Below are 11,968 nucleotides of genomic sequence, written 5' to 3'. Positions count from 1 at the left end.
AGATTTAGTTCACAAATAACATAATGAAAATAAACTTCCAAGTAAATATTCATAGAAAATAACCTAAAGAATTCAGATGAAGAGAACAATCTAAAAAGTCAGGAAAAGAAATCTAATTATAGCAGCCTTTTCTAGATCTAGGGTTTATAAAACTAAAAATGCTTTTCAAATTCGCAGAATAATGTCCCTTAAATAGTTTTCCAAGAATCCCAAGTGAAAAGACCATTTTATCCTTCAAAAAGTGGCTAAAAATCTTAAAACCGCATCGATAGCGCTGTAACGCTATTGACAGTGCCAAAATGCCTCAAAATTTGTCTCTCTAGCGCTATAGCGCTAGTATTGTAGCGATGTAGCGCTACTTACAAATTCAACGCCTCTAATTTCCCTTTTCTAGCACTGTAGCGCTACTTTGTTAGCGTTGTAGCATTATTTATAAAATCTATACTTGTTGACCACAATTTTGGCCAACTGCAAGTAGACGCAAAAACGACAATAAACCTTGAATAGAAAATAAATAACACAAGTAAGTTTACAGTGGCTCAGCCCCAATTTGTTGGTAATAGCCTAATCCACTTGGAGTTGTGATATATGTATCCTAATGAACCAAAGTCAACTGAGTTTCTTAAGTGTAAGTAGAAAAATACAGAGTTTCTCTCTCTAGAGAATACAAGCTTTCTCTCTCTAAGCTCTCTCAGAAAATGCCCCAAGAATGACCCAAGTAATAGTCCCAAAGTCTCAAAATTAGAGAGTTTCCAAGCCTCAAAAAGATCAGATCCCCTCAAATGATGCCATGAGCCATTTATTTATAGGCTCATGGATCGTACATGAGAAATATCCCGTTTTGACGAGGTCCTTGGTTTTTTCAACCAACTTTAATTAATAAATAATAAACAAATTTAAATTACAACAATATAGCTACTACTTCGGGATATTTGAGAGATTCCCGCAGTAGTTACGAGCGATTCAGGTTGAAGTTGTTATGAAGGTTTTACTAAAGAGTCACTAGACGGTTAACTCCTGAGATTCTGATCCGTTGATCGACCAATTCCATTCCCTGAAGTGTCTAGTTGGCCAAGACACCTCACCGGTCGGCCAAAGCACACCACTGGTCGGGAATGTCACATCTCTGGTTGGGCATGGGACACCACCGGTCGGGTATGTCACATCTCTGGTCGAGCATGGCACACCACTGGTCAGGAATGTCACACCTCTGGTCAAACATGGCACACCACCGGTCGGGCATGTCACATCTCTGGTCGGGCATGGCACACCACCGGTCGGGAATGTCAAATCACACCAATGGTCGGGCATGGCACACCACCGGTCGGGGACGACACATCACCGGTCAGCTAAACTTATTCCAGACCAGCAATATCACAACTCCTCAGGTCAATTCTCAACCTTTTCACCTCTTTAAATAACCCATTTATTAACCATTAATGTGTCATTTACTAACCATGCATTGCCACTTGTCCCATCTGATTGCCACGTCATCAAACGAAATTTTGAGGATAACAATACTCGAACATATTGCTCCCGAATGACGCAATTTTCTCCAAAATAACTCCATTTTCTTCCACTTTCACTTCATTCCACTCTTTTCACTATCTTAGCATGAAAAACCTGAAACATGAACAAATGAGCGTAGTTCTGCAATAAAATAGCCCTAAGCTAATGATAACCTTCATAAAAACTAAACCCTAAACGAGCCTAAAACTCGTTTATCAAACTCCCACAAACTAAACCTTTACTCGCCCTCGAGTAAAGAATCTAACTAGACTTAAACCTAAACAAACCAAGTTGACATAACCAACCAATTTAAACACTCAAGAATGCTATGCATATATAATTCTCAGGAAAAACAATCATGCTATTTAAAATATAAATCTAGATTTTCAGTCAAAATATCTCACCCTTTTACTACAATCTATCAATGCCAAAGCTCATTCACTCATAACTTGCAAATAAAATAATTGAACCACTTTATGCACATTAAATTCTCACCATCTAACCACATAACCAAGTTATTTCCATATGCCTGCACTACTTACTATTCTCCATTAAAATAAACAAATACACAAATAAGAACCAATATGGCTTTTCAAAGGTTGTAATAGAAGGCTTAGGTACAAGTAGATAAAGAAACATTTTTAGGCTTAATCATACCACAAGCATTCCAACTAACAAACTTTCCCATCAATTTCAAACTACTCATCCCTTGTTACCCTTTTTTTCTGTGCAATGATTGCAATTTTTTTTCTTCAATATACTCCCCAAAACTTTGATTTTTCAATAGATAATTGTTTGGGAGTATAATCATTTTGCACTTTCTTTTTCTTTTCTTTCTTTAATTTTTCTCAATCACAATGAATTTTCTAAATAACACATAATACATACATCCCATTACACATTCACTCCCCTCATATAATAGTTTTCATGCTCATGGTATGGGTCAAAAAGAGTAAATGGTAATCTAATTCACAGCTAGGCTCAAAAGAATGTGTTAACAAGAAAATAGTTGTAAGGCTCAAAAGGGCTAGCTAAAGATAAAATTCAATAGGGTTAGCTTGAAAGGCACAACCAGTCCAACAATTGCCTATATCCTTTTCATAAATGTGCATTGTTTCAAATTTCATCTCAAATAGTAAACAAACAGGTTCTAGAATTTATTTCAATATTTTTCAATCCACAATTCAAATTCGACATGCATAAAATAACTCAATTATAACATTTGCAATTTATGAGCAATAGACCTCTAATGTCAATAGATCACAGTGAAAAAACAAAATATTCTAACCAAGCACACATATTGTTTCAGAAGCACATCAATTTTTCCGTTGGATTATACAACATAACAGTCAATCATATTAAAATGACAATTCTTATCAACTTAATTTATACTCTAAAACATGACTCAACACAACTAACTAAAAAAAACAAACGGAAAAATGCATCAAATAACACTTAAAATAAATCTCTCCCCCAAACTTTAAACCTAACATTGTCCCCAATGTTTAAAGTGCATAAAGAATGAGAAAAGAGACTTACCTGAACTGCCACGTCAGTATGGCGGTTGTTGCGACTGGGACGAAGATCCATCAAAAGGTTGAGAAGGTGGAGGCTGTGGTTGATGAAACCCATCAAATGGCGGAGGCAGAGGTGGAGAGAAAAATGGAGAATACGGTGGATACAGTGGAGGTGGAGCAAAATAATTCTGATCTGCCTCATTTAAAGACCATCGACTCACCAAGTTATTTAAGCGAGCCACATGGTTCACCTCATATTCGTACCGTTGTCCCATATATTGACTCATCATTTGATGTTGTTGAACCATGCATTGATTTTGTTGGAGAAGATAATCCAACTTATCACTAACATTCTGCATGCTAGGGTCACTACTACCCCCCAGCAACACTGGATCAACATCTTCTTCCACCTCTGTTTTAACACAACGTTTACCCTTCTTCCTTGTCTGTGGCACATAAAGAGTAGGTGCAGGGTAATCCTTCATTAAAGTAATCGACAAAGGTTGCTGCAATGACTGCTATATATCTATGACGAACTCAGGAACTCCAGCTTTGTGGCATAACATAGTTATTACAGACCCATGGCCCAAACCTCCAGTGGTATGACCTTTTTCAATATACTCAATATTCTCTTTCATACACGAGCCCATGTTAATAGTCATTCCTGTCATCAGTGCATACATCAAAAGTACTCGATCCTTAGTCATGTCAGACACATGACTCACTGCATAAACCGAGCACAAACAAAGAAAGCCCAAAATCTGGCTTTAATATTCAACTGGTAGGAAGCAATACTCTTGGGTAAAGAACCAGATAACTTCCATGGAGCACCCTCAAAACATAACTTTTTCGCCATAGCAGCGAAATCGATATATCCTTTAAAAAATCTTGTATATTCCTCCTCTTGCTCTTTTATATGCGGTACATTAAATATCTTATTAATGGGTTCAGCTATGAAAGGCACCCGCTTTCCTCTAACAAATACTTTATCATTGTGTTTAGCCCTTAGATTCACATAGATTTCATAAACCAATGATACGTTCGCCTGAGCCAGTTTTGTAACAAAATTGTCCCACTTCCGAGCTCGAACCAACTCAAAAATTTGATGATTAAAGGGTTCAGATTGATATTCTACTTCTCTTTCAGGCATCAACGTTTTTCTCACAGACTTCTCATACCGCTCTTGAGCTTGAAAATTTATAAACCTTGTTTCATCAAACTCCTGCTCTGGGCTATCCTCCCTTTGTTGAGAGGCAGAAGCTTTGCCTTTCCCTTTATCCTTAGATTTCCCATCTTTACTTTTAGGAGCCATAGTCTATACTCACAACAACACCAAACCCAGAAAAATTTCGACAGCACCTCCCCTTAAATTAAATGCGTTCCTTCTTCAAAACCACCCTATAAATCCAATTTCACATAATACAATACCCAAAGATTACAGATCACAACAGCCAAAAAATAATTTCTTCCAAACTACAAGCAACAATTGAACCCAACCACAAATGCGGAAAAAATCTTGAAATAAAAGGGATTGAAAACGCTTACTCGCCTTTGAAATGACTTCCTCTTGCTTGAATGATCAAAGCCCTTTAAAAAATTTAACCTTCTTTAAGAATTGTGAAAGTCTGAATTTTACGGTTCAAAAATGTAATTTGGAAATTGGGATTGGTGGAAAAATAAATCAATAGTTGATAGGCTTAAAGCAGATGAAGAAGAAAGGGGTAAAAATAAGGTAGGATTTCTTTGAGGAGGCGTTAATAGAGGATCAATGGTGGTTTTAGGTTGCTGGGATAGAGAGAACATGGAAGGGTGAAGAAGAAATGAGGGTTTGAGGAAAAAATTTCGAAATCCAGCCTTTTTTTTAAAAAAATTTTGGGATAAGAGCGATGTAGCGCTACATATATAGCGCTGTAGCACTACTTGGGGTTTCTGGGCAATATCTGTTTCTGGGTATAGCGCCATAGCGCTACTAAGTCAGCGCTGTACCGATTAAAAATACCCTTTGGTTATGAGATTAGCACCATAGCGCCCTCTTCATAGCGCTGTAGCGCTTCTGGCTTCAAAAATCTTCCAAACTTCTTTCTAAATAGCGCTGTAGCGCTACGGCGATCAAAAATAAAATTTTCTGACCCTTTTCTTGTAAAAATCTTGCGTTTTTTTTTCACGTTTTTCATGGTTTATAAAATACATCACAATTGTTCCCAATTAAAACTAAAAATAATCACTAAAACAAATTCCCTACAACATTGTTCCAAAAGAAACAAAAACAGATAACATAAATTTAAAATACAAGAAAAATAAAAATAAAATTAGGAATGCCTCCTAAGAGCACTGTCTTTAACGTCTTTTAGCCAGACTCTTGATTGTATTCAATTCAGAGTGGTTCCAAAATCACCACGGACATGCATTTTTCCACCGGGCCCTCCAAATAATTCTTCAACCTCTGACCATTCACCTTAAAGTGTCCCATCTTCTCACTATGAATTTGCACCACTCCATATGGAAATGAAGCAAATACTGTGTATGGTCCTGACCATCTTGACTTCAATTTACCAGGAAAGAGCTTAAGTCTAGAATTGAATAACAGTACTCTGTCTCCTGGTTGAAAATCCTTCTGAAGTATCCGCTTATCATGAAAGGCCTTCGACTTATCTTTATAAATCCTAGCAGTCTCATAAGCTTCATTTCGGAATTCATCGAGCTCGTTCAACTCCATAAGCCTATTTTGTCCTACCATAAAGAGGTCAATGTTTAACTTTTTCACAGTCCAGTAAGCTTTGTGCTAAAGTTCCACCGATAAATGATACGCCTTACCAAACACCAATCGATATGGTGACATACTGATCAAAGTCTTGAATGTTGTGCGATATGCCCAAAGTGAATCATCAAGCTTTTACGACCAATCCTTCCTTGATGTATTTACAGTCTTTTCCAAGATGCTTTTAATCTCCCGATTTGAAACTTCAGCTTGACTATTTGCAAGTGGATGGTAGAATAACGCCTTTTGATGATGAACTCCGTAATGAGCACAGAGAGCAGTAAAGGACTTGTTGCAAAAATGACTCCCTCTATCACTAATAATTGCTCTTGGAGTACCGAAACGGGTAAAAAAAAATTGTGAAGGAATTGAAGTACCTCTTTACCATCACAATTAGGAGTTGCTGCAGCTTCTACCCATTTAGAAACATAATCCACCGCAAGAAAAATGTACTTATTATTATAAGATGACAGAAAAGGTCCCATAAAGTCTATTCCCCACACATCAAACAACTCAACGTCCAGAATACCAGTCATTGGCATTTGATCTCTTCTTGATATATTACTGGTTCTTTGACAATGATCACTACTCTTGACAAAGACATTAGCATCTTTAAATAACGTAGGCAATTAAAACCCACATTGCAAAACTTTTGTTGTTGCTCTTGTTCCTCTGAAATGACCGCCACAATGCAAAGTATGACAATGAGTAAGGATGGACAACATTTCTTCTTCTGGGACGCATCTTCTAATTACATGGTCAGCACAATGACGAAAAAGAACGGGCCCATCCCAATAATAATGCTTAACATTTGAATAGAACTTTTTAAGTTGATGCCTTGACATGTCAGAAGGCACAACCTTAGCTACTAAATAATTAACATAATCCGCGAACCACAGTAGCTTTTCTTCTTCACCAATCAAAAACAGTTGTTCATCCGGAAAGTTGTCATCAATTTGTACATTTTTCTTATTAGGATCTTCTTCTAATCAAACCTAGATAGATGGTCGACCACTAAATTTTTTGTCACGAATTTCCATGTCAAACTCATGCAATAAAAGGATCCATCGAATCAAACAAGGTTTTGCATCCTTCTTGGTCATAAGGTACTTAATAGCAAAATGGCTTGTGTAGACAATAACCTTATTACCAATTAAGTATGGCCTGAATTTATCAAATGCAAAAACTATTCCAAGTAGTTCCTTCTCAGTAGTTGCAGAGTTTAATTGAGCATCATTCAAGGTCCTACTAGCATAATAAATTGTTCGAAAAACCTTGTCAACTCGCTATCCCAGAATGCTCCAACTGCATAATCACTTGCATCGCACATCAATTCAAAGGGAAGTTCCCAATTTGGTGGTACCATAATCGGTGCAGTGATCAATTTCTCTTTCAAAGTATTGAAGGATTTTTGACAATCAGCATCAAAATTAAATTGTACTCCATTCATTAATAGCATAGACAGGGGTTTAGAAATGTTAGAGAAATATTTAATAAATCTCCTATAAAATCCAGCGTGGGCAAGAAAACTCCGAACACCCTTAACTGAAATCGGAGGAGGCTAGTTCTCAATAGTTGAAACCTTTGCATGATCTACTTCTATTCCTTTGTTGGAAATCTTATGGCCCAAAACAATTCCTTCACTCACCATAAAGTGACATTTTTCCCAATTCAGGACCAAATTAGATTCTTCGCATCTTGTTAACACCTTCTCCAAATTCTGTAGACACATATCAAAAGATGGGCCAAAAACCAAGAAATCATCCATAAATATTTCAATGCTCTTCTCCACCATATCCGAAAATAATGACATCATGCATCTCTGAAATGTAGCAGGAGCATTGCATAATCCAAATGGCATTCTACGAAAAGGAAACGTACCATAAGGACAAGTAAAAGTTGTTTTCTCTTGATCTTCGAGAGCAATAGGTGTTTTCCTCAAAAATTGGAGATCGATGACGTGGCAATAAAAATGACAAGTGGCAAGGAATGATGGGGGGATCTGGCTTAGCAGTAGCCCAATGCATCAGTGAAGAGTTTGGACTGCTTGAGAGATGTCATAACCAAGCCAAATGCACCCGAGGGAAATACTTAGGCTAAGGTGTGCCCGGTCGGACCTTGGTCCAAGGATGGCATTCCAAGTGATTGGCTCGGACCCTAGTCTGAGGAGTGTCCAAGTGCTTGGCTCAGACCCTAGTCCGAGGAATGCCCCAAGTGATTGGCTCAGACCCTAGTCTGAGGAGTGCCCTAAGAGATGGGCTCGGACCCATGTCCGAGGAGAAGCCCCATGCATGTCTCGGACCTTAGTCCGAGGAGAGCCAAGGAGGGTGGCTCGGACCCTAGTCCGAGGAGAGGCCACAAATGATTGGCTCGGACCCTAGTCCGAGGAGAGGCCACAAGAGGTGTGCTCGGACCTTGGTCCGAGGAGAGCCAAGGTGTGGCTCGGACCTTGGTCCGAGGAGAGCCAAAAGATGTGGCTCGGACCCTAGTCCAAGGAGAGCCAAGGAAGAAGTGGCTCAGACCCTAGTCCGAGGAGCCCCAATGAATGTGTTCGGACCTTAGTCCGAGGAAAACCAAAGAGGGTGTGGTTGGATCTTGGTCCGAGGAGAGTAAGGGGTATGGTCCGTATGCAGATGTCCAGCATGCATATGTCCGATCAGAAGACGATATTCATCAAACAAATGGACCAGACTACGTCAAATTCCCAGAAACGGCTTCAGCATGAATCGGTCTGAGCATCGCGGGAATCTCTCATTCCTCACTCAAATTGAGGAATCTGTTGTATTTTGAATATTTTGTATAATTTAAATATAATATAAATAATAGAATATCCTGATCCTAGGGGGATATCAGTTTAGGATCCCAAGCCTATAAATAGAGGGTTAATGGGATCAGAAAAGGACTTTTGGGCAATTTGAGATTTGGTCTAAGTTCTAGAGAGAGAAAGTGCGTTTTCCTTGAGAGAGAACCCTTTTTGTATTCCTAAAAATTTACTTTGAAGAAACTCAGTTGACACTGGTTCATCTGATCTTGAGTGTAATAAAGTAATAAAATCTCTAAGTGGATTAAGCTATTACCGACTGATCAGGGCTGAACCACTAAAAAAATCGCTGTGTTATTTACTTTCTGTTCAAAAACTGTCTATGTCGTTTAAATTCTCTTGAAGGTTTATCGTTTTTGACGTTCTCACGTCGTTGGCTAAAAATACAGTCAACAATAGGTATTTGGTGATAACCAGAATACCCATCTAAAAAACAATAAAATTGATGGCCCCACAGTCTATCAAGCATTTGATCCATGAAAGGCAGAGGGAAATGGTATTTCCTTGTTGCCTTGTTTTGCTTTCTATAGTCAATACAAATTCTCCAACCTCTCACTGTACAAGTTGGAATTAACTCATTATTCTCATTTTTTACTACTGTCATTCCTCCTTTTTTCGAAACCACTTGTACTGGACTAACCCACGAACTATCCGAGATTGGATAAATAACACCAGCATCTAACCACTTCAAATTTTCTTTTCGAACCACCTCCTTCATAGCTGGATTCAACCTCCTTTGAGCATCAATACTAGCCTTACTGTCCTCCTCCATGAGAATACGGTGCATAACAGTAGATGGGCTAATTCCTTTTATATCAGCTAAAGTCCAGCCAATGGCCAATTTATGAGCTCGAAGTACTCTTAATAATTTTTCCTCTTCAACAATAGATATTGAAGCAGAAATAATAACAAGGATAGTATCATTCTTACCCAAATAAGCATGTTTAAGATGATCCGGTAAAGTTTTCAATTCAAGAACAGGTGGTTTCTTTATAGATGGTAGTGGTATCTTGGGTCCTTGTCCAAGTTCCTCATATTTCTTTTTATAAATAGGTCCAGCAGAGTTTGGCCACTTTACATATTCAAGAACCTCAGTGTCATCACAGTCTTCCCCACCTTGTGCAATAAGTCTCATCTCAAGCGGATCTTCAACAAGTTATCTCTTTGACAATTGTTCCTTAATTACATTAACACTAAAGAAACTATCACTTGCTCTAGGATACTTCAAAGCCTTAAACACATTAAATACAACCTCATCACCTTACACCCTCAGCCTTAACTCTCCTTTTTGAACATCTATCAAAGCTTGACCAGTGGCTAAAAACGGTCTTCCCAAAATAATTGGAACATCTTCATCTTCCTCCATATCAAGAACAATAAAATCAGCAGGAAAAATGAATTTGTCCACTTTGACAAGAACGTCTTCAATAATACCTCGGGGGTGCGTCAATGAATGGTCAGCCAGTTGTAGAGTAACCGTAGTGGGCCTAGCTTCCCCCAAACCAAGTCTTCGAAGTACAGGCAGTGACATTAAATTAATGCTTGCACCTAGATCACATAAAGCCCTCTCCCAATGAAAATTCCCTATGGTGCAATGTATAGTGAAACTGCCCAGATCTCTCAACTTTTGAGGAAGTTTCTTTTGAATTATGGCACTACACTCTTCTGTCAAAGCTACAATTTCATAATCCTCCATTTTTCTTTTATTAGACCAAATTTCCTTCATAAACTTCACATAACTAGGCATTTGTTCAAGAGCTTCCGCAAAGGTGATGTTAATGTGAAGTTTCTTAAATACTTCAAGAAATTTGGAGAATTGCTTATCAAGATTTTCCTTTCTAAACCGCTAAGGATAAGGAATCTTGGGTGTTGACTCGGTGTATTTGGGCTTTTTTGTTTTTGGAAGATCATCAGTAACCTCCTCTTGTGCTAGACTAGGTACAAGTTGATCTTCAATCTTAGTACCCTTGTTTTCTACTATAGGCCCCTCATATTTAGTCCCACTCCTCAAAGTGACCGCATGACATTGCTCTTTTGGATTCACCACAGTTGAGCTAGGTAAAGCCCCTTGATTACGATCTGCCATTAACTTTGCAAGTTGGCCAGCTTGTATTTCTAAGCTCCGAATGGAGGATCTGGTTTCTATCATAAATTGGTTCAATGCATCAACGGATACCTTTGGTTTAGTCAGGTGCGGCGGTGGTTGTTGATGTTGCGGCATTGGTGGCCTTTGAATATCATAAAAGGGCCTCGGGTTTAGCCCATAAGATGGTCTATGTGGAGGATATTGAGGTGGATTTGGATGGTCCTGTGGTTGGTTCCCTTGATTATTACTCCATGACAAATTAGGATGATTCTTGTATGCTGGAGTATAGTTGTTTGGGTATGGGGTATTATTAGGTGGCCTTGGGAAATTACCAATGGCTTGAACCTGTTCAAGTGGGATTTCATCAACTGAATAAGAACTCGTCGATGGACATTGCTGAAAATGATGAGGGCCTCTACATGTCTCGCAGCTGATAGGAGCAGGTTGTAGTTGCATCGCTTGAGCTGAACTGTTGTTTTGTTGTTGTATTTGTTTTGTTAGCGAAGCAATTTGAGCAGTGATCATAGCTATAGGATCAACTTCTAAGACTCCCGCTACTTTCTTATTTTCTCTCTCAGCTGGCCAATTATAATTATTCATGGCCATTAGCGCTTTTGCTCATAAATGCTCCACCTGCTGCTGCATCTATGATAGTTCTTGTATTTTCCCTTAGTTCATTATAGAAAGTATGCACCAACATCCATTTCACTATACCATGATGGGGACATTTTCGCAGCAGCTCTTTAAACCTCTCCCAAGCGTCATATAAAGATTCTCCCTCAAATTGACAGAAATTATTTATTTCACCTCTAATTCGTGCAGATTTAGCAGGAGGAAAATACTTAGCGAGAAATTTTTGAGCAAGATCTTCCCATGTCAGAATGGAATTGGCTTGCAGCGAAATCAACCAACTTTTAGCCCTGTCTCTCAATGAAAACGGAAAGAGCCTCAAACAGATAGTGTCATTACTAACTTCGTTCATTTTGAAAGTATCGCATAACTCCAATTAGTTGGTAATATGGAGGTTCAGATCCTCAATAGGTAGCCCTCAAACTGAACACAATTCTGAACCATTTGAATTATTGAGGGCTTGATTTCAAAATTGTTCGCCTCCACAGTAGGTGGACGAATACTAGAATGCACCCCTGTAATAGTAGGGAGTACATAGTCCCTCAAAGGTAAATCTGCCTTAGCTGCAACATTCCCCACATTACCCTGATTCAGATTGTTGTTAGTGACATTATTAACATTCTGGGCCATCTTTTCAAGTCTTTTTT

The 11,968-nt window shown here is 38.5% G+C and overlaps 1 protein-coding gene and 1 non-coding gene across 2 annotated transcripts; one reads left to right on the top strand and one right to left on the bottom strand.

Annotated features, from left to right (window-relative positions):
• Positions 1 to 9,866: 9,866 nt before the first annotated feature.
• LOC133820148 (uncharacterized) lies at positions 9,867 to 10,301 on the bottom strand. The gene has a single exon (XM_062253440.1). It carries the CDS (start codon positions 10,299 to 10,301, stop codon positions 9,867 to 9,869), a length of 435 nt encoding a protein of 144 aa, XP_062109424.1.
• Positions 10,302 to 11,401: 1,100 nt separating this feature from the next.
• Positions 11,402 to 11,508, top strand: LOC133813013 (small nucleolar RNA R71). The gene has a single exon (XR_009884063.1). It is a non-coding gene; the product is annotated as a small nucleolar RNA R71 (small nucleolar RNA).
• Positions 11,509 to 11,968: the final 460 nt, after the last annotated feature.

This window comes from Humulus lupulus, chromosome 1, assembly GCF_963169125.1.
Source record: "Humulus lupulus chromosome 1, drHumLupu1.1, whole genome shotgun sequence".
Taxonomy (NCBI): Eukaryota; Viridiplantae; Streptophyta; class Magnoliopsida; order Rosales; family Cannabaceae; genus Humulus; species Humulus lupulus.
This window is presented reverse-complemented; position numbering and strand designations above follow the sequence as displayed.